Source organism: Aquarana catesbeiana, linkage group LG02 (assembly GCF_042186555.1).
Source record: "Aquarana catesbeiana isolate 2022-GZ linkage group LG02, ASM4218655v1, whole genome shotgun sequence".
Lineage (NCBI taxonomy): Eukaryota > Metazoa > Chordata > Amphibia > Anura > Ranidae > Aquarana > Aquarana catesbeiana.
The window spans coordinates 335,680,006-335,703,652 of NC_133325.1; the positions used below are offsets into that span (position 1 = coordinate 335,680,006).

At 37.6% G+C, this 23,647-nt stretch overlaps 1 protein-coding gene across 2 annotated transcripts in view; it reads right to left on the bottom strand.

Annotated features, from left to right (window-relative positions):
- CFAP47 (cilia and flagella associated protein 47) overlaps positions 1 to 23,647 on the bottom strand; it is a 769,322-nt gene that overhangs the window by 435,657 nt on the left and 310,018 nt on the right. For both annotated transcript variants that reach the window (XM_073614843.1, XM_073614844.1), the window contains exon 39: positions 5,966 to 6,116. In XM_073614843.1, the coding sequence (XP_073470944.1) occupies positions 5,966 to 6,116 (151 nt within the window). The remainder of the gene's footprint in view (positions 1 to 5,965; positions 6,117 to 23,647) is intronic.

Sequence of the window (23,647 nt, forward strand, 5' to 3'; positions counted from 1 at the left end):
TATTTTGAACATAGAAAAATAATTGAGACTTTAACAAACTGTTAATATCTAGAGGTTATCACTTTATGCTTTGAAAGCTATTTCCAAAGTAAATGTCATGCCGCTCTCCTTCCTGTCTCCTGTTAGATGCTACAACGACAGCTGCAGAAGGGCAGCCAAAGAATAACTGTCAAGATACTGAAATGAGAATAGTTAATCAATGACAAATAATGACTGCAACTTCCTCTTTTCTGAGACTCCCATTACCCTCTTGTAGTCTAGAAGATATAATGTATATTGAACTATTTACACAGGAATATTTAATTATGATTAGGTTTTATTATAAACTTTGTGCTGTCACTTTTATAATAGCTGTTAGCTGTCATAAAGCAAATTTACTAAGACCAGAGCAGTCAGAATCTACAGCAGCTGTGCACGACAACCAATCAGCTTCTGTTTTTCATTTTCAAAACTTAACCGAACAAGCTGAAGATAGAAGCAGTTTGATTATTATAAACAACTGCTCCAGATTCTGTCTGTTCCAGTTTTAGTAAATGCCCCCAATGTATTTAAATTCAAACACAAATAAAACTGTTGTTACAGTGTTTACTGGAGCCTGTAGGTTAAATCCCTTCTCAATGCACAGGAATAAAGAGGGGCTCTTACTTTTCATAATGATTACAGCTTCGAGGCAGAGCTAGGAATCCCAGCACAGAAATACAGGATTGCCAGGATATATTAAATACACTGGAACTTTCAACCCACCCACATCCCAAAAAAAGTTAAATATCTGATATGGGTGATCTCACACGCAAGACTGGCTTTTTATGGTCCCCAGTGCAGCGGGTATTAAACCCCGGTATACAGGTATGTTATCCAAGCCACTACAGTGGGGCATTGAAAAAGTGAAAGCAACAGAATATTAGCAAGTTATACCATACTATCAGACTAATGTAATGTTCTCACTGTGATGTTATGTTACTAGTATGATGTACTAATTATTATTCTACCTTGGGCCCATGTAGCAATAATCCCACCCTACTTAAATCCAATAACTATGAGGTAATACAATTATTTCAGATGTATTGGTTGATAAAATCCTAGCTCATTTACCTTTAGGATATATATGCACCAGGTACAACATATTCAAGTATGTGAGTGCAAGTGGTGATAAGTCATTAACTAAAGATTTCCCAGAACAATTCAAAAGCTTCAGAGATTAAAGGTAATGCATAGGGGTTCTGTACATACTGTATGGTCTAGGCTGAGAAAATAAAATTTAAAACAAAATATGTTTTGTTTTTGTAGTTAGGTATATAATAATATAATAATAATATTTTACATTCTTCTTTTGCACCATCTGATTTTTTTTCATGTTTTCATGTTGTCCCTTTGCATTTTTGTTATAGAAAGCACGTTGTTTCACTACAAAAAACTGTCAACAGGAGATGGTCAGAGACCTGGGATGTGGTACATGAGACTGCTAGAGTTCACAAATATTACAGCTCTCTTACAAATCCATGCTTCCAAATCTTTGTGCTCCATACATTCCTATTAAAAAACTATTGTCTTAAAGGGTTCAAAGGGCTACAAAATAAATGCCAAAGGGACACATGAAGCCCCCCTGGCCACAGGTTGGGCACCAGGGCTTAAAATGTATCCATAACCAAGAACATAATTTATTTTACTGTAGCTTACCAAACCTTAGATGTAATGGTTTCATTTGTAAAGGTTTATTTTCCTTTTTTTTCACCCGGTGATCCTATTAGTATCACATTTTGCCTGACCTAGAGTTGCTACCTTCACCTGAATTCTTGACTTGGACCTCATCTCTATAACTTAGGGGGGAGGTGTTTGTAGATAGCATATAGAACTGGGAAGGCTAAATAAATTGTTTAGGCTTTTAGCTTAGTGCATGGGAAGTTTATATGGCACAAGATTTTGACAGGTATTTTTCTGTACTTGTAAAAAAATTACTTAGCCTAAAAAAAATAGCAAACTCAGCTTCTTCATCCAAGGGTTCATTTTTGGTTTAGATATACTTTAAACTAAAAAATGAACCACAGGTAAATTTATAAATTGCATGACCTTAATGGAAAGCTCAATCTAAGGTTTCAAGGAAACAATCTGAGCTCCAAATTAGAAAGCATCTGCTTTACTGCCTTGTCAGCTGACCCACAGTATTCTGGTAAACTTTTTGTATTAAAAGGTTAATTTGTAAAACAAAGATTGCATATATAGACTGTACAGGGCACCAGGGATGGGTCTTGGACAATAGGTATAGTTCTCCCTTATTTGTGTTGTGATCACTGTAAAGGAGGAACATAAGAGACATTTTGGGTACTCAGGGTTTCTCATACATGCAGGGTGAAGGGTTCTGGGATAGTCCAGTTGGATTATGATCATTTGCGACCCTGGAATCAGAGGCTCTGAGAAACTTTTAGTGCGAATAGCCTGATAACAAGGACCCTGATTACAGGCTCATTGTCCCCTGCAGGAGGAATCGATGGAATGTGGGGTGACACTGAGGATGTCCTTCTACACCCAAATGGTCTGTGGTGCTCACCTATATCTGACTGAGGAACAGTTTGAATATGACATATGGGTGAAGCAACCTAATGCCTGTGCACTACTGGACTCCGCTAGTATGGTAACCCTTGTCTATACTGAGATAGCTGGGAGAGTTGGTCCTATACATAAGACACTCATAGTAGCGTGTATACATGGGGACACTAGAAAGAGTACCCGCTGGTATCAATGACAATAACCACTGCGTGTGGAATGGCTACTTAGGAGGTTGGGGTGTTACCCAACTTGATCTATGATATCATAATAGAATGGTGTATGGCTGTTCTGTCTTTGTGGAACTATGGGACTATGTGAGCAGAGGACTGCCTGCATGGGGTGATCATTCTGTTGCCTTTGAAGAGCTGGACATTGTGGCTCTAGAAAATGCAGACAATGTGGCGCCTGTGGTAGACAGGCCAGGGAGACCCTGAGGGGGATATCTCCTCTTATGTACTTTGGCTGAGGAGGATGTAAAGGAACTTCCCCACTCCAGGTTGTGTCTGAGGAGGACAACGAGGGGGAAGGTTCCTCTAATCCCATGCATCCTGACCTGAAAGTGTCAAGCAGTGCATTTGGTGACACCCAAATGCAAGACCCCACATTAAAAAATGCCAGAGAGCAAGGTACAGTGGTTAATGGAGTATCACAAGTGCCTGCAGCCTTCCACACTTTGAGGTCTATAGTAATATGCTATACTGAGTCACTGAAGTCTGACTAGTTATTGGTCCCCCAGCCTTTTAGACGCATGGCACTCGACTTGGCTCACAATGACTCATTGGGAGGTCAACTGGGGGCAGAGAAAACAGAGGCATGGATAAAATAATGCTTCTGCTGGCCTGGAGTTACTGCTGAGGTAAAAGATATTGTTGTTAATGTCTCACTTGTCAGCTAACTGCTTTAGTGTTGCATTTTAGGAACCCCTTGGTACCTCTGCCAATTATCGAGGTACCATTTGAGCAATGAATTTGGTGGACCTCCTCTGCTCAGGGACACCAATACATCCTGGTCAATTACGTAACAAAATATTCAAATGCAGTCCCTCTGAGGAAAACCTCCTCCAAAGCAATTGCTTGAGAGTTGTTTACCATGTTCTCAAGTGGGTTCCCTAAGGAGATCTTGTTGGACAAAGGCACAAAGTTCATGCCAAAGGTGATGCAAGTTGTTCCAGAATAAACAATTGCGTACGTCAGTCTAATACCCACAGATAGATGGGCTGGTTGAAAGGTTCAATAAGACACTAAATTCTATGCTCAAGAGGGTGGTGCAAAAAGATGGAATAGATTGTGACTGCCTACTCCCAGCACTCATGTTTACCATGAGAGAGGTACCTAAGGCATCCACCAGAATTACCCATTTGAGTTAGTGTACAGGTGAAGACCTCGTGGGTTGCTTGACTTAGTTAACAAAACCTAGGAAAGTGAATCTTCTTCAAATAGAACAGTAGTAGAGCATATCACCTAAATGAAAGAGAAAATGTATAGGGTGACGCCTCTGGTAAAGGAGCATTTACAAGAAGCACAGGGTAGAGTATACAATCAGCCCCCAAAGCTTAGACAGTTCCAGGTTGGGGACCGGGTAGCTGTGCTTATACCCACAGGAGAGAGTGAGGTAAATTATAAAATACACCAAAATGGGAAGTGAAAGCCGTACCAATCCACCTACTCTAGAAGTACCAAGAGCAGGTAGCTGTTCTGGCTGAGGTCAATTTTAAGCCCACTGTAGGAGTGGATGTAATCCCAGTTGCCACCATCTTATTCAAGCCATAAATTGAGAAGGTAAAAGAGTTTTTAAAGAGAAGTTTTCTTTTTTTTTCTTTTATCAGTTCACAATTCCAAGTTTTGAGGCAGCAACTGCAATGTATATGATCAACCTGATTGACTTGGATGATGTATGGGAGTCTTCGCGAGTTTGACTAACAATATACACTTATTTTGGTTTTCCCTCTGATCTGGAAGGCCATATTTGGTGAGTGTTCTTCCATGAGGTGATGGCACAGTTGTGATTGTTGTTTCAAGAAACAAATATTTACATTTCATCAAATTTGGACACTTATTGTTTATAAGAGGACTTTTTTTTTCACATTCAGTATATTAGATGGACTGCTGCTTTCATATATACTGTTTTAATTTATATCAATGCAAATTTCACATTAAAAAGCTGCAGCGTTATCACAGTTTTCATAGTAGACTGTTGACAGCCAGCGAGAGAAATTATACCATAGTGGAGATAGAGGGCCTTGCCATTAAATGGGTTCTGGACTCATTATGTCTGGTGTCGATCAATGCCCCGCTGACCTGGGTGAGACAGAACAACCACACGAGTGCCAGGGTAACCAGATTGTTCAAGACATTAGAAGACTTAAAATTCAGAGGAGTTTGGTTGGAGAGGAGAGGGCCGATTAGTAGATCTCTCAGTATTGGCAAGTCCTCATCTGGGAACCTGGAATTCAGAGGATCGGAGAGACTTTCAGTGGGAAATAACCTCCAACCCTGATTACAAGGACTTTGGTGTCAAAAGGGTTAACCCACCTGCAAGGGAGGCTTCAAAGGGAGCAGGAAATAGTCAGCACCTGTCTGTCTATGAGGTGCATCTGTCTATGAGGTGGAATAGTCCGCAGCTGAAAATGTAGGTTGTCTGGCAACTGAGACTCTGTTTGCTGAGTTCTTGCTAATTTTTCTGTACCCCAAAACATAGGGAAACTCTAAACCCAAGTGTGCGACTTGGTATACTGTTGGTGAGCCATTTTGTGGACTTAATTATACCAGGATTATGGGCTGTTTGCCTTGACTTTTCCTGTAAAAATCAATTTTTTGTTTGCTTGTTTTAAGAGATCAATAAAGACTATTAACTTGGCTGGCTGGTGATCTTGGACTCAGCATGTTAAAAGAGCAAAAAGATGAAAAAAGCATTAGTTTAAAAAATGATAAACAAAAAATAAAAAATAAAATTGACCCAAAATCATTATTCTTCCCTTTATGGGCTATTTCTATTTTATTCTTTAATTTCCCAAAACCCAACATCAAACTCTGTCTGGTAAACATCTAGTAAACTAAGTTTCCAAATATTTTAACATTAAAGAACATATAATAAATCTTTGCACCAGGACATGTGTTTTCATAAACATCCTGTCATTCATATGTTTTGATACATTACATCCCAATAAAAAAAAAAACTGGATGTTTTGAGGTAGATCATGGCTCATAATCCTAGAATAAATGTCTACGGCATTCTGTTATTTTAGACTGGGAGTTGCCTTCCCTTTTTTCCCATTCTTTTTGTATATTCGAAACTGATGATTAATGTACTTTTGTGCGATTAAACAAAATCAAAAAAATATTGAAATTAAAAAAGAAAGAAAAAAACTGCAGCTCCATTTAGACAATACTTGCTATGGAAAGCATTAAATATCAATACTTACAGTGGGCACTAAATCAGTCAGCCTTGACTGGAGAGAGAAAGCCACCGTGGTCCCTCCTGCTCCATTGGCTGGTCTTGTTACTAATAACAGAGTTGCTTCAGCAGAGTGCAAGAAACGACTTTGATAGTCTACAGTTATATCCACTTGGCTTCTGTAAAAAGTATACAATAATTGTTTAATAATTTCATCATATACCTAAACAAGTACACACATATTTCTTTCTTTGTTGTTTAAAGGGAATGAAATTTTGCATATTGATATTTTATGTTCCTCTTTTGTGCCAACAAGTAGGGTAACCATAGAAGCAATTAAAAGATTACTTATTTTTATGAATAACATTTTTTCTGAAAGAAGCCAGTTGATAACAGAACTCAGTAGCAGAAGCTGAATGAGTCAGAGGGATGATTTATCAGACAGCTTAGCCCCAGGTTTAAATTGGAGAATAACTGGCCTCAAGGCAGGTCATTTCTGCTGGGCTCTGCACATCCTTTGTGCCACCTCACTTAATACTTTATCCCATGCCATTTAAATGCAGTGGACATGTTTTCAATTTAACAGGTCTCTGTATTTTTAATGTGGAACAATGTCTGTACCAACAAGCTGCCCAAACAATATTGAATACAGTATGTGCATGCAATCAGTTTCAGTCATCTTTTAGAATGTCTTAGGAGTAGAAATATATTGCGCTGTAATATTCACATACAGACTCAAGCCTGTACAAATGATGGGACAACCTTGACCAATAGTGAGACAAAACACCAACTCCTTATCTAATATTGGTGAGGTTTTTTTTCCACTATATTACTAGCTCTAGGTTGGCAAAAAGCCACCTGTCAAAATATGTTAGTTGTACTGGCATTATTTCTAGGAAACCACAAAAAGTCATCTTTGTCTTACTGTAACCTAGGAAGAATGCTTTAATCAGCTTCCCGTTCATACAGTATACAGTATGTTAATAAAGCGATTGTTACTGCAGGATTAGGGCTGCAACTAATGATTATTTTCATAATATATTAGTTGGCCGATTATTGTTTCGGTTAATAACCTTAAAAAAAAGTGTGGTGTATAATTTAGTTAATATGTAAAGTTTAAAAAAAAAAGGTAATTTATTCTTAAATATCTATATACAGTGGTAAATATAAATAACCAACTATATGGTTAGAGAGCAAAATCTCTAATCCACTCTGAGAATAACAGACAGAAGAGATATACTGTATATACTATTAGAGGAGATATACTGTATATACTATTAGAGGTTGAATCTGGTAAATATTATCAGACTCAGAGATCTTTTTTTAAAGAAAAAAAAAGTTAAAGACTGTTTTGCAGATTTTCAAACAGAACTGTAATATATTATATGCTGGCCATACAAAAACAATGTATTCCTTCAAAAAAAGGAATTTTCAGACAGTATGTGGTTTTTGTTCAGAAATTAAATTAATCTTAAAACAGAATGTTAAAAGCAAGTGAAAATTTTAAACAACATTCTTTCATTCAGCAAATGTACAAAGATTTTTCATATGAATAGTCTCATCTGAAAATTGATTTATGTGGCCAGCATAAGGCTCGGTACACACCTATGCAGTTTGCTTTTGATCTGTTTCTACACTGATTTTTGCTGTGCGTTAAGTACAGTATAAAGTGCCCCAATAGTAAGGTAAAGAAACCTTCTGCCTTTAGAACCACTCACTTCCTGCCCAGGACTACATGTCCCATGAGGCATTGCTCCTCACACATTCACAAGTTCTCAGGCACTTACTAACATGTATGGATGATGTACTGAGCTGTATGTGTGCTGCACTGTATTTCCTGATATGTAAACAAATAATGCATTCTGTATGCAGGCCAACTAATCGGTTGGCCAATTAATCGATTATCAAAATAGTAATCAATTAATTTCTTAATTGATTGATTGTCGATTAATCGATTAGTTGTTTCAGCCCTATGTGGGATCCTAGGCTTCTCTTCATACAGATGTAGCACTCACCCCTGAAACGCCACTGAGAATATGCCCACTAGCCACGAGTCACAAGCAGTCTCATGCACACCAACAATAATTACTCCATCTAGGGGATGTCTTATTCCTATTTATTGCTGAAGAACTTGAACAGGAGAGGGGTTTAGGGTCACAGGATATGCCAAAACAACAATATTAATCAATGGGAGGACAAGCTTCTTAGTAGAAAATCCTTACAAGAGCAGGCACACACCACAGTCCCAAATCAGGCCTTACACACAATGTCCCAGGAGCTGTCTGCCACACAGCATCCAAAGACAGATTCTCACTGAGGGAAATAAAAGGTCCTTCTCCAAACCAGGGCTTTCACCCTCCAGCATAATCCATTGGTAATCTCCTCCAGGCCTTCAGCCCAACTCTTGCCGAGGCCCAGACTGCAATTCCTGTCTAGGTAGTTATCTCCTAGGAGAAGAAGCCCCAGGTGAACTGGAACCCTCCCTGGAGAGAAAAGAACACCCTGGAAAGGCCTTCCAAACATTTATCACCTCCAAAGCTACCTTCTGAGTGCCTCCATCCAGGGATTGGCTAAAGCATAATAAATATTTATGTTGGTCATTTGACTCTCCCCGCTCTGTATTCTGGAATCTTCTTCAAGAAGCAAGTGAGAGAACACCCAGCTAGGAAACCCTGACAAAAATAATAGATCAAGGCTCCACTGAGCCAAAAATGAAATTTAGCCTTGCCGTCTAACTAGAGGAGGGCACTACACAGACATAGTGAGTGTGAGAGAGAGAGAGAGAGAGAGAGAGAGAGAGAGAGAGAGAGAGATAATATCAGTCAGAAAGATTACTACTAAAACAGGTGTTGGTTAATGTGAAGGAACATGGAAATTCCTCAAATGGTTGTGGCCATTGGAACAGAACAGGAATAAGAAGTGGTGGGTGGAAGTTTTTGTCATTGATTTTTTTCATCAGGTAGTTTTAATTAGAGGTGCACAGTTTTACAGTACAAAGAAACAACAATAATCAATCTCCCTCCTCCCCCACATACACCCCTTAGTTTACTGCAACAGAGTTAAGCCAGCCATACAAGGATTGAAATTTAGCCGGTTCAGCATGGGCCGGCCAAATTTTGATACATGTATGAGCAGGCTGTTTGTACAGAAGTTGATCTACAGATCAACTTCTGTACAACAAGCCTAATGTAAAATTTCTGCATGATCAATGCTGCCAGCTATAACCAGCAGTACTGATCAGTATATTCTGAAGGTGCTGAAATCTCCCCGCCATCAGAACACAATAGTTCAGTGGAAGTGATTCCCCCATCCACCGCAAGAGTGTGGATGGGGCAGTGTTTCTCAACTCCAGTCCTCAAGGTGCCCCAACAGGTCATATTTTCAGGATTTCCCTTAGATGAAATGGCTGTGGTAATTACTAAGGCAGTAAAACTGATCAAACCACCTGTGCAAAATAATGGAAAGCCTGAAAACATGACCTGTTGGGGTGCCTTGAGGACTGGATTTGAGAAACACTGGGATGGGGGAATCGGGTCATTTTTTTTAATTAAATCCACTGTCAGCACAATGAAACTACAGATTAGTGCCATTTATTGTACTGAATAATAAATGGCAACAACCATATTGTGGAAGTCCAGGAAAAATTGTAATAATTTTGAGAGAATTTATATTTTATACTGTATTTCTAATAGTTATTGGGATTGATGAAATTCAGCTATGTGGTCAATTCCTAGGTAATATTTTCTAATCATTTTATTTTCCTTTACTTTTACTAGACTTCACAATATAGTTTCCATTTATTACTGAATGTAATTAGGTCTAACAAACCACTGTATAATCTATAGCTAACGTTTAAAAGGATGTTTTGTTCCGATGATTTATGGCCAATGCTTCCACAACATGGCTGCCATCACATGTCAGTCTATATATTTTCATTTGTTTTTATTTACCTTTTTATTTTTGATATGTAATTCTACTTTTATGCGGACTGATGATTTTTGTGTAAATTTTTACTTTTGGCCTGCAATTCGTTTTCTATGACAATTTATCATTATTTGTCCTCAGTACTATGAAAGATGGCATCCAGAGGACTTCCAGTGTCATCACTTCCTGTCCTTGGTTATGGATATGATGGTTTTCGATTTCATTACTTCTGGCTGGAGGTGATGCGGCAAGATGACAGTTTGTTTTTTTCAGACAATCTCAGATGAATGTGATCTACCACTAACTAAAAGGTATATAAAAGTGTAAGATATGCAAGTGGCCTCCTTTCTTCTATCCCCTGAAGATGTCCATTGTACCGACGAAATGTGCATGGGTGAGGCCAGTGAATTAAGATGTTACACACCTTACAATGTTCTCTGATGTGATCTTTTTGCCTATGAGATGGTTTTACATTTGTGAGTATATCTGCTTTTAATAAATGATGTGGTTTTACGCAATACTACTCTATGTTCCTTTGCTCTTACCACCACATATCCCCAGTCTGAGGAGTGGCCTTTGGCTAACCAGTGGAGGACCCTGAAGACTTTGGAGTTTGCCGTATTCCATTTGGTGGCCCTTGACTGGATGGTTTCCGCATTGTTGATCTCTTATAATTTAGAGATCATTACCATTTGGTAAGGGAACTGGCACATTTGATTTCAAGGTGGTTTGCTACTATTGCACTGTGGATTTTTATTTATATTCAAGATTTCACAAGTGGACTTGATTTTTTTTTTTAAGCTTACTCTTTTATCATGCTCAAGTTTCAATTATATGTTCTGTGATGGACACCGTTCATTTTGATGTATGTATATTGTGTATAAAGTCTTCTATCATGAGTTATGACTATATATATATATATATATATATATATATATATATATATATAATAAGAATGTGGCACTTACTAAGCTAAAACTAAATTGAACATAAATAATAATAATAAGTAATAGCTGCAAATATAACAGTAACAAATATCCAGTGAATGTGCAAACATTGTGCAGCAATAGCAACTAGGCAAATAAAGTGCAAAATAGTGCTACAATCTGGCAGACAATAAATGTGCAAATAGCAATTGTGCAATACTTGTGCAAACAATGGCAAAATTAAGGCTACTTTCACACTGGGGCGGGCGGGTGCCGGCGGTAAAACGGCGCTATATTTAACGCCACTTTACCGTCGTTTTAGCGGCGCTATTCGGCCGCTAGCGGGGTGGTTTTAACCCCCCGTCGGGTTTGTGGCAGTGCCCCATTGTTTTCAATGGGAAGGAGCGCTTTAGGAGTGGTGAATACACCGCTCCTATAGCGCTGCAAAGATGCAGCTTGCAGGACTTTTTTGACCATCCTGCAAGCACACCGCTCCAGTGTAAACTGGAGACACAGGAGAGACGCTATACAGGCACTATTTTTAGCACTGTAGCTCCTGTAAAGCACCTCAGTGTGAAAGTAGCCTAAGTGCAAAAAGCAATCCGGGACTTCCAGCAGTGCAAAAAGGTTCTTTGTGCAAATAAATAAAGTCCAATGTGTAAAAACAGTCTCTTTAAAAAGTCAAACAAAATCCAAATAAAGTGCTGAATCCAAACATGCGGGCCAATTCATCCGATGTAAAGTGCATGTGCCACAATCTAACTTGCATCCCCCTTCCAGTGTGGGTGACAACGTTTCCCCCAGCCTCTCACCTCATATATCAAATAAATAAGCCAAACTTGAACAATCCGCACTGGCAGATCGGTCCCTGGCAGATCGATTCCCCGGTTACTCAGGAACAATCAAACTCTCAGCTCAGTGACATGGAAAAGTAAGAGGAGGGACCTATGGTGCAGTATTTTGATAACAGTTTTAATGTAATTAGTAAAAACTTACGGTTGATGTAACAGGTAAACAGCATGTACAAACAGGAAAAAAACTTCCGATCTTGGCCGTGACCGGAAGTGACGTCACCACGGCTCTTTTCCCTTTTAGGTAATCCCTATACACATGACTATATATCGGATTTATTACTGAATTATTGATATTTTGGTTTTGCGCACTTTTAAAGGATCTATGTATTATAAAGAGTTAAGTCTTTTAAGTGGATGATATACATTACATACGTTAGGAGAGGTGCATGCGCGGAGTCTAGCAGGGCAGACATGCATTGTTAGAGCTCCACACCGCTGAGGAGAGAAGAGAAGGACAAAGCGGAGCCTGCAGGTTCAAAAGGTATCCATTTGAACCTTTTTGCCCAAGGGAACAAACTGTGAAAGTTTGGGCAGGAAAAATGGTACTGGGAGGAAGCCGTGGCAGAAATAAAAATCACCTCACAAAGAGCTCACAGGCACTCACTGCAACTAAAGCAGCTCCAGTCACCTCACAATATACAGCATCAGGGTGCTCTCACAGACAGAAAATGTCACAGCAAGACTCTCCATTTGAGTCAGATACAGAACAAATCCTCTCACAATCTTCTCCACAAGCCTCCTCAGCATCCCCAGTAATATTATTACAATTTGAAAAGATGCTTCATAAGGCTTTAAAACAAACCTCAGACCAAATAACAAACAGCCTAACCAAAGAAATAAGAGAGCTGGGAAACCGCACCGCAGCCTTAGAAATAAAAATGAATGAAATTGAAATTACAACCCAAGAAAATATAACAGAATTGGAACAATTAAAAAAAGAGAATTTAATACTTCAAACTAAGCTCGAAGATTACGAAAATAGAGCCAGACGTTCAAGCTTGCGCATAAGGGGAATACCTGAAACTGTGACAGACCTGCAATCTACTATTACTGCTCTATTACAAGAACTAAAGCCAGATATCCCTATTGAACGTTTAGAACTGGACAGAGTACACAGAGCCCTCACAGCCAAAAAGAAAGATGGACCCCCACGTGATATAATCACAAAATGTCATTATTACAGAACGAAAGAACAAATACTAATTGCTGCAAGAGAAAAAAAGGAACTTAATTTTCAAGGACACAATTATCAAATTTTTGCTGACCTATCCCAACTTACTATTACTAAAAGACGATCCATGAAACCCCAACTAATGGAACTGCAACGCCACAACATTATGTATCAATGGGGTTTCCCCTTTTCAGTCAGATTTAACTACCAAGGTACAATTTACAGAAGCAGATCAGCAGATGAACTACAACAAACCCTTTTAAAATTAAATCTGACAGAACCCACAAACAGCAACTCTCCCACACGCAGAAGAATGGCATCATCTTCACCTTCAGTCAGCACCCAGAAAATATCAGAACAAAATGGGAATCATCATTCTCACAAAAGAGGCCGTTATGCCACATCATCCATGGACCAAGAAGATTCAATGGACTGACATCCTATTTCCTGATATCTCTTCATTTATTATACTAAGAGATGGTTCTCTATAAAAAACCTGTATTTATAACTGAATGTAACTGCATTCTGATAGTCACACACTGTGTGGGATCATGTTACATTCCAGTTAGATTTCTTATTACTTCTGATTCATATAGCCTTAGAATATATAAGTGAAACAAGGAAATTCTTGTTCAGTTATATATTTTCAGGTAATAACAATAGATTTATTACTTTTTAGGACAAATATGTTCAATAATCCAGAAGTAATGGAAGCTTTTTCTTTCTTTTCTTAAAACAAATATATTATTACCTAACTAGTTCCTAGAACTATGTTTTTGTTTATTCTAATCTGAAGCAATACAACCTCAATTTTATGAGTTAACATATCTAAACAGTTACATATGAATAAAATATGTAATTGTTTACTCTAAAAGGGTTAAAATCCCAAAATAATTCAAACCATCTTCATCAATACCAAAGTTATTAACAGTACCTTTCTAACTGAATTATTTAGCCAAGGGCAAAACTAACCATATACAACCACCCTGGAATAAATAATTTCAACAAAAACTATATTCTGCACTCCAATTAATGAATCATCATTTTGATGTCTTTTGATATAGCACTTCTCTCCTGTAAGCGGATGATCCGTGTACCCCCATTAGCCCTCCTCATTCTCCCAACCATATTATGTGGGAGTGTGACGAAGGCACTTATTCCCCTGAGAGAGATATTTATTCTCTTTCACGGGTAAATTGTGATTACTTGCAAAAAATAATTTATACAATGTATCATCTAATCTCATATGTTTTTTGTTTACTCTTTACTCCAGAATTCACTGGTTTCTTTCCTATCTTTTCATCTCTTCAGTCCACACAGGTTGATCTGCGCAGTCAGCTCTGCATAACAAAAAGTAAGTCAAAACTATTTGATCTGTTGCCATGGCACCACTGAATATACTTTCGCTGAATGTTCAGGGAATAAATGTCCCTCAAAAAAGGACCAAAGCCTTCCATACTTTCCATAACAAGAAGGCTCACATAGTATGCCTCCAAGAAACACACTTCACCAAAGATTCTACTCCAAAATATATTTCTCCTTTTTATCAACAAATTTACACGGCTTCTGCCTGTACCAAACAAAGGGGTACTCTAATTGCATTTCACCGATCCACACCATTCACCTTATCATCAGAAATTAAAGACCCAGAAGGTAGATACCTGATACTCATGGGTTATATAATGGATACAGCAATCACGGTGATTTCCTACTACGCTCCTAACAAACAACCTACACCATTCCTCTCACATATATTACAAGTGATTAATACACACAAAATAGGAACAGTGATAATGTGCGGGGATTCGAACCAGGTCCTCCTCCCATTTCTAGATAAATCACCTTTTACACCATCTAAAATAACCTCTAGATTACCTTTTCCTCAACTTCTTTCCAAATACAATCTGGTAGATTCGTGGAGAGAAAGTAACCCAATGAAAAAGAAATTCACTTATTTCTCGCACCCTCATCAAACCTTCACCAGAATAGATCATATTTTTCTAACAATAGGAATGATACCAGAAATTATTGCATCAGATATAATTCCGATTCCGTGGTCTGACCATAATGCAGTATACACTACTATAGCCTCAGCCATACCAAAAGCGCATGACCCAACGTGGTACTTACCGGACATAATGCTCAAACACCCACTACATCAGATGGCCATTGAACAAGCTTTAAAGGAATACATAACAATTAATAATACAACAGACATTTCCCCAATAACACTGTGGGAAGCTCATAAGCCTGTCTTGCGTGGTACAATACAAAGACAAATGGCACTATTTAAACGGGAACGCAAAAATCTAGCAAAAAAACTAGAACTCAATTTTAATGCAGCCTACATATCATTCCAAGATAATCCATCTCAGAGTACAAAATCTCATCTGGAAAAATCTAGCTTGGAATACGATCTATTTCTCACTGAGTCAGTTGATAAATCCCTCAAACGCTCCAAACACAATTTCTACATGAATACAAACAAACCAGGCACATGTTTGGCACGGGCATTAAATTCAACTAACAAATCTTTCAAACCAATACGTTTGAAATTATCAAAAAATGTTTATACTTGTAATCCAGTTAAAATAGTCCATAAATTTCACTCACACCTCGCAACTTTATACAAGACAAACAATGAATTTAATCCTACAGAGGCTGAATCCTTCTTCTCAAAAATAACCTTACCTGAGTTGTCTCAGAATCAAAAAAGCAGTTTGGATGAGCCTATAACTATAGATGAAGTTGATAACGCCATAAAAGACCTAAAACTTAACAAAAGACCAGGCCCAGACGGCTACTCGGCTTTATACTATAAAACATTCTCAGAAATACTCTCTCCCATTCTCACTGAAACTTTTAACAAACTTCTAGAAGGACATTCTTTTCGGCAAGAAACATTAATGGCAATTGTTTGTATGATCCCAAAACCACTTTCTGATGATACTTCCTGTGTGAATTATCGGCCTATCTCTCTGTTAAACTTTGATATTAAATTATTAGCAAAAATAATAGCAAAACGCCTCAATAGCATTATAGGAAAATTAATACATAGAGATCAAGTAGGCTTCATGCCAAATAGACAGGCAGGCGATAATATACGCAGGGCAGTGTTATTGGCACATATTGCTAAAAAACGAAAAATCCCTTTATGTTTTCTATCTCTCGATATTAAGAGGGCATTTGATACAGTATCCTGGCAATATATGCAATATTCATTACAAAAATGGGGTTTTGGACCCCACTTTTTAACATGGATCAAAGCATTATATAATAAACCCAAAGCCTATATAAAATATGCTGGATACAAATCTGATGCCTTTAATATCGAAAGAGGTACCCGACAGGGTTGCCCATTATCTCCCTTATTATTTGCCCTTATACTCGAACCCATGGCCCAATACATCAGAACAAACCAAACTATAACTGGCATTGAAGTAGGAGGTATTACACACAAATTATGTATATTTGCAGACGATATATTACTTTTTCTATCATCACCACAGGTCTCTGGTCCTAACTTAATAGCAGCTCTTGATGGATTTGCAGCCCTATCCGGCCTTATGATTAATCCTAAGAAATGCCTAGTGCTTAATATTTCACTCACAAACATGGAATTGATCCTGGCTAGGGCTGCACTCCCATTCACATGGGCAGAAAAATCAATCCCATATCTTGGAATTCATTTAACAGCATCTCATTCTGACTTATTCTCAACCAATTATCCTCCTGTATTAAGACAGATCACAAATCTAATAAAACAATGGTCGCAACTTCCTTTATCCTGGATAGGGAAGATTAATGCAATCAAAATGACTATTCTACCCAAATTGCTTTATCTATTCAGAGTCCTCCCTATTCCAATTCCTTCCTATTTTTTGAGAATAGTACAAAAAAGAGCAACTTCGTTTATATGGGGCTCTTCTAAACCACGTATACCTATACACACACTACATCTTCCCAAAAATAAAGGAGGCCTGGGATACCCTAATTTTACTAACTACTACAGAGCAGCACATTTGGCCAGTCTGTCCAAATACCATGCAAAACAGGAAATCCCATTATGGGTATTTATAGAGGCTTCAGAAAATTACCCTCTATTAATATCAAACTTGTTATGGCTTGATCCTAAAGACCGCTTTAAAATTCATAATCCCATAACTAAACACTTCTTATCTCTCTGGGATAAACTAAAAACCAAATATCAGTTACAATCTCCACACAATCCTCTCCTTTCTTTTATCAGAAATCCGGCCTTTTATCCGGCATGGATCTACCCAAATTCTTTTAAAGCTTGGACAACATCAGGCATTCAGACACTAAATGACTTCATAGCATCTAAATCATTCCTTTCATTCCCATCGCTTAGAGAAAAATATGATCTACCAAACTCTGAGATATTTAGCTATCTCCAAATTAAAAATTTCTATACACCTTTCCTAAAGGAGGATACACCATTATCCCAATTATCCATTTTTGAATCAATCTGTACAAAAGATCCATTTGCTAAAGGTACAATTTCATCACTTTATAATCAATTATATGGAGTAGTAAATCTTAATAGACCCTCTTACGTTCCGAGGTGGGAGGAGGACCTGGGACGAACTTTAGAAGACACGGATTGGTCTAACATATGGCTCACATCTAAGTCATCTTCACCCAACATCTTAGCACTGGAGACAAACTATAAAGTCCTAACTTGTACCCGCTAGAGTGGCAAAATATTCACCTAATACCTCAGCTCTTTGTTTTCGAGGATGCCCAGAAATAGGCACACATTTACACATATGGTGGACGTGCCCAGTAATCCAAACCTTCTGGAAGGAAGTCTTCGTGATTGCATCTAAAATATTTTAAAAAATAATACAACCAGATCCATATATAACTTTACTTAATCTAAAACCGGAATGGTTAACACTCTCTCAATTCAAACTTATGATCCAACTAATAACGGCTGCAAAACAAACAGTGGCCAAGGCATGGAAATCTCCTACATTGGTACTAGCAGAAACAATTCACAGAATGAATAATACAATGTCCCATGCTAAGATGGTAGCCATCGATCAAAATTAAATTCCAAAATTTGAAAAACTTTGGCATCCTTGGATAAAACAACAGTTCCTGTCAAATTTCAATGACTCTGTCCTGTTGCCATGGTAACAGATTAAATGACTTACAGAGATACCCATTCTAAGGCTTCAAAGAGAACTAAAAAGAATAATAAACTGACGAGCGGGACAACCTTGTGGACCATACCTCTGCCTTTCTACCCTTTTTCTTCTTTCTCTTTCCTTTTCTCCACCTTACGATTAAAGCTCATTATCAGAATTTATTTGACCTATATACACTCTACCTGTAAACAATATGTATAGTAGGTATAAATCATTTAAATACCTACAAAAGTAACTAAGGAAATGATATATATCTTTAATTTAGGTTTACGTGAACCCAATGTTTAATATTTGAAATTTCATGATATTTACCTATATAAACCCTACTGTAAAACAATGAGCTTACTTTATAGATCCTTGTAAACTTACTTTATGTATCTTTATAATATTGTATACTCAATAAACTTCTTTTGACAAGGATATACATACTTTAGGTACAATGGGTATGGTTTCAGTCCATCCTGCGTCTGACATTGTGTCAATCTTTATTTCCCAGATCCACTGAGGAGGGTGACAAGGTAAGACTCTGCATCCCTTGTTACAGCAGAGATTTATATTTCTCTAAGAAAAGACTATGCTTAATTTTTGTAGTGTCTACAAAAGTCAACATAGAAGTACCTGCATTTTTTCATGCACACATCTTTCATTGAGACCGCAAAGTATGATATAGTTTATATTCGATTGTGAGCTCTCAGGATCAGGGCCCTCCTAACCCTCTTGTATTGAATTGTATTTTTGCTGTACTGTCTCCCTTCATATTGTAAAGTGCTGAGGAAACATAAAAATGTTGCCTAGGAAGTCCATATTTTCTCTGTAAGCTTAGATAGGGTTTAAGTGTGTGGGATAGTAGGGGGTTTAATCTCTGCAACCTTCACAGTCCTAATTTTGTTAAATAACATTGCTCAGTTGCCATCCACTACTGTATATCATTTACTTTACACAGCATTTGAAATTCAAATGACTTACAATTTATGGGACAAACTATATCACCGCCTTACAAAGGCCCATAAAAAAGGACCACTTACAAATAAATGTCATAAATATTTAGAGACTGCTTATATTGCTATGTGAGGTGGTGGTACATTACTCATTCATTAGGGTGTATGTTACATGGACCAGGTTTATAAATCCTAATTTTGCGTGGACAAGACTGCACCTCTTGTTGTTTGACAAGTTATACTTAATAGACAGTTTCAGCTACATCTCTTTGCCAAATTATCTGGTCCTGGTCAATCCATTTGCTGTACTAATTAGCCTGGTATTCACACAGTATATATTAGGCTCTACATGTTAATTGTAAACATTGCTTTCAAGCAAACCAGAAATCATTTAAAGACACAATAAACACCCATGCCTGTTTTATAGCTTTAATCGATTCTTGTTGGATGGCTATTGACAATTTGATTGATAAAGCAAGGACAATTGGTTGATAAACCATCAAGATAATAAATAATTACGGTATATTTATTCTACTGCTAATTTCAGCAATCTCCAGGCTGTAGCAGTATCACATATTGCAGTTGTCCTCTTAATGAGATTGTAGCCGATTGTGTATATTACAGGCTTGTCCATAGATAAGCCAACATAAGCACGCTAACAGATTCTTAAAATGTATTGACTAACTAGATGTAAACCAGTTGAACAATAAACAGAACATCTTGAATCCTTAAAGACATAACTTTGTTTATGTCAACCATAAAATATACTAGTACTATTTCAAAAAATATAAAATATGCATAATACTAATTAGGACTGAACTGGGTAATTGCTGTACTTTGCATGCAAAACAGTTTTCTGTTGTGCTTTTTCCCACCTTAGTTTGATTGGTTCATTAATATATCAAAATTGCCCTAAGGAATTAGAAATAACTGTCAAATATGCTACTAAGGAATAAACCACTAACACATAGAAAGGTTTTACATTGCTACAAAAGCACTATAATAAGCATATTTGTATGTATATTATTTTCTAAACATTGTTTGATCATCATAAACACCAGTCAGAGGAAGCAGCCATTGAAGTAATGGGTTCCATATGGTGCAAACTGAAAGAAAATTTTAATAGGGCACATGATGTAATTGCTAATGTCCACTATAAGTTTTAAAATCATAGACAGCCTGACTGCAAGATGCTGCGTTTGTGAAAACAAATAAAGCCTTTTCAGATATTTATGACATTTCATAAGCTTATTAGATAACTTTTAATGTTCTGGATCTGAGAATGGCACTGTCTTGGACTAAAGTTAAATTGCAGTCTGCTTATGCTATTGTAAGGCACCTTAGGAAGTCCACAGTAATTTTTATTTACCCCAAATTTTAAACATATACTGCACAGTAGGCTGTATTTACGTACATTGCAAGTTAATGACAAGTGGCGTATATTATATCAGGTTTTCTAGACATACCTAAATATTTTCCTTCATTTGTTAGCATTCAGTTTACATAAAACTATATATATGTTCCAGCTAAATATGTTTTTGGTGGCATTTAATTATAATATCGCTGTGTGATGTTGTCATTAATCTAGCATAGCTACCCAAAGGCATCCGGCACAGCTGTTACCTGAGATACTTACATGTACACTAAAAACATATGGAAAATAGTGTTAGCTACTACTATATAATTAATTTAATGTCAAATATCACATTTGTTTACCATTGACACACATGTTGAATATATGAGCATAAAGACATGCCATGCATTGATTTCTTCATTTCCAGAAGAGGCGCAGTAAATTTTCTCTTATACTATAAAGCCTCCATGGCTTGCAGAGAAATTGGAATAAGGTAAGCTATAGAGCTCGAAAAGTCATTACTGTTTCAGCAGTAGTATTGAACTGATGAGCTCAGTCCCATGAGAGATAAACATTAAAAAAGGTGGAAGGAAGACTTAAAAGCATTCAAGTTTGTGACCTCTACTCCAAGAAACTTTGCCATGAATGTCACGAATAATCACTAAAATCGTAAATTGATTTTTATCATTCCTTTTTTGGCATTATTTTGAACTTAAGATTCTTTGGGGAAAAAACAGTTACATGTTGACTGTTAACTATTTTTTCAAGATTTAAAAGGAAATGCCAAGATAACCTTATACGTTTATACTCAACACCTATGTTCGCTCTAGATAATGTAGAAACTATGGGTTTTACATATACCATAATGGTATATTTATAGAATCAGATAGTGAAAACAGATCAACTACTTCAGGCACACCCTGTGATGACTTTATGACTTGTATAAAAAACAATTAAAAAATAGTTTTTAATTTTTTTTTTAATTGCATAAATATGCAAATGTAGCTGTGCCAAGTCATGGTTAAAAAGTTCACCATTTATCTAGTGCCTCTCGAATATCTACTTATTAGTAACTATTGCTGGTAATAATGTCTCAGGCTGATACTAGCTACACCGCAGTTAATATATCCAATTCAAATGAATTAAACAGTTGTGTCAGGAAGAATGCATAGTTTTAATTTTCAACAATACTTGATTTGCCATGCTGCTTCATTTATGCTTGAAGCAAAATCATTGCAGAACCTGAGATATGAGTGTAGAACACAGTAAGCACTTCACTCTAGTACAGGGGCACTGAATTAAAATTCACAGAGGCCCAATCAGTAAAATGTTCTAACAGCGGAGGTCTGAGTCTCAGGTTTGTGCTCTGATTTTATGTTCTTCACATCACAACCTCACGTACACATCAAAGCAACCCCCTTCTACCTTTGGGGCCCAAACATACTGGCCCTTATGGTTATATGCAGGGTTCTACTGTGTGGGCACCTGTTAGTGTGAGGTCCAGGGACTGGCATGGCAGTGCACATTTAGGTTCATCACAGTGTGTCCTTTTTTTTCAACTTTATTGAAATGTCAAAATTACATTCATTTTTCATTCATTTTTATGCACCACAGCTCAGTTGCAGTGCATAGAAACAGACTGTACATGGAGCCTTGAGGTGAGCTCTAGTCCATTGCAGAAAAATGCACACAGTATGCATTTTGCACTGCACTGCTCAGCACCCAGGGGCACTGCTGCAGTGTTAACAGGGCACAAAGAAGAGAAGTGCAATCCTCTAATGCAGAAAAACATAGATCTCTGCACAGGTATGAACAAGCCTTTACATCAGTATCCTCAGTCCCCTCTTCACATCACAGACTCCTCTTTACATCCTCCCTAGACCCTCCTTCACATCACATTCCCCCTTTTATTTTAGAGTGCCCCTTTACATCACAGACCCTCGACACAGACCAGACACAGATTCCCCATCACAGATTCTCATACATTACAGATCACACATTACATCACAGTCTCTCCCTTCATATTACAGACTCCTGGCTCTTTCATCACATTGCAGCACTCCCATCCCACTCCCTTTACTGTTGTACCTTACTCACACAAGATAGGAGACGCAGCAAGTCTGGACAAAAAGTGGGACTTTTCATGTTAAAGGCAGATGAATGGTTACTTGGACTGCCCTGCAGCTATGCAACCAATCACCCACGTCTTAACTAAACAAGTCCAGCCCTCTATCCAGACCTGCCATGCCTCCTATCTTGTTTTCCTTGATGATAATAGCTGCAGCAGCAAGCAGGTGAGCCAGCAGCTGGGGGAGGACACTCAGGCATCTATCTGGCCAGACTGCAGTCTGGATAGCACTGTTACTCAGTCCGGATCCAGATTGTGGTCCACCATTTAGTGATGCCTGCTCCAGTATAATGAATTCAAGCATTTGCTATATATGCACTCTGCACTAAACTCTGTTACATACATGCCAAAAACTACTTGATGCCAGGAGATTAAAATGTGTTACCCCAACATTTCATTGTCTTGATATGTGTTTGTTGTTCCATGTACTTGTATCAAAAAAGTATCCTGTTCTCTTTGTATTTCTTCATTTGTGTGAAATACCTGGTGATCCTGCCAGTCCCCCTGCTTTCTTGTTTCAAACTGACCACACTAGGCATTAAAGCATATCCTCTCCAGTGTGGTCAGTTTAATGGCTGTGTCCTCCAATAGTCAGACTGGTGCTGACACATCCACCTGCACAGACATCACTGGGGAGATCAGTGTACTGCTGTTTCTCTCACCCCACCTCTCTAAGCCTCGTATGCAGCTGAGAATAGAGGTCATGTTATCACTTTTTAAAAAAAGAGAGAAAAAAAGGTATTTATACAGTATATACATTACATTTTATATCTATACACACATACAGTATTTTGGCTTTCATTTCTATTTTAAACTGAATGGGTTGCTAACAAGGTAAGGTTTCTGGGAAAATCAGTCAGCCCAATACACAAGCAGGAAATTACACAGTATTTCTGGATGTGTTCCATACACCAACTGGGTACAAAACGCCTCCAGGTTTCCATATTGCATTGAATTTGCAGAAAGTTACTGCGCTGCAGATTGAAAAGGAAGGGTGATTTTTAAAAACATTAAATTACAACATGGCTTGTGTTCCAATTACTGTATATATGCTATATTATTCTTTTTTAATTTGCTATATTTTTGTCCAACAAAAGTGGAATTACCCTTTAAGAATTATCATTTAGTGTCATTTAAAGCATATAATATACCACATCTACCAACCTGCTGTGACATTTTAATGTCACTTTGATAATGGAGCAAATTGGGCTTTAATTTATGGGAAAAAATAAGGGACTCGT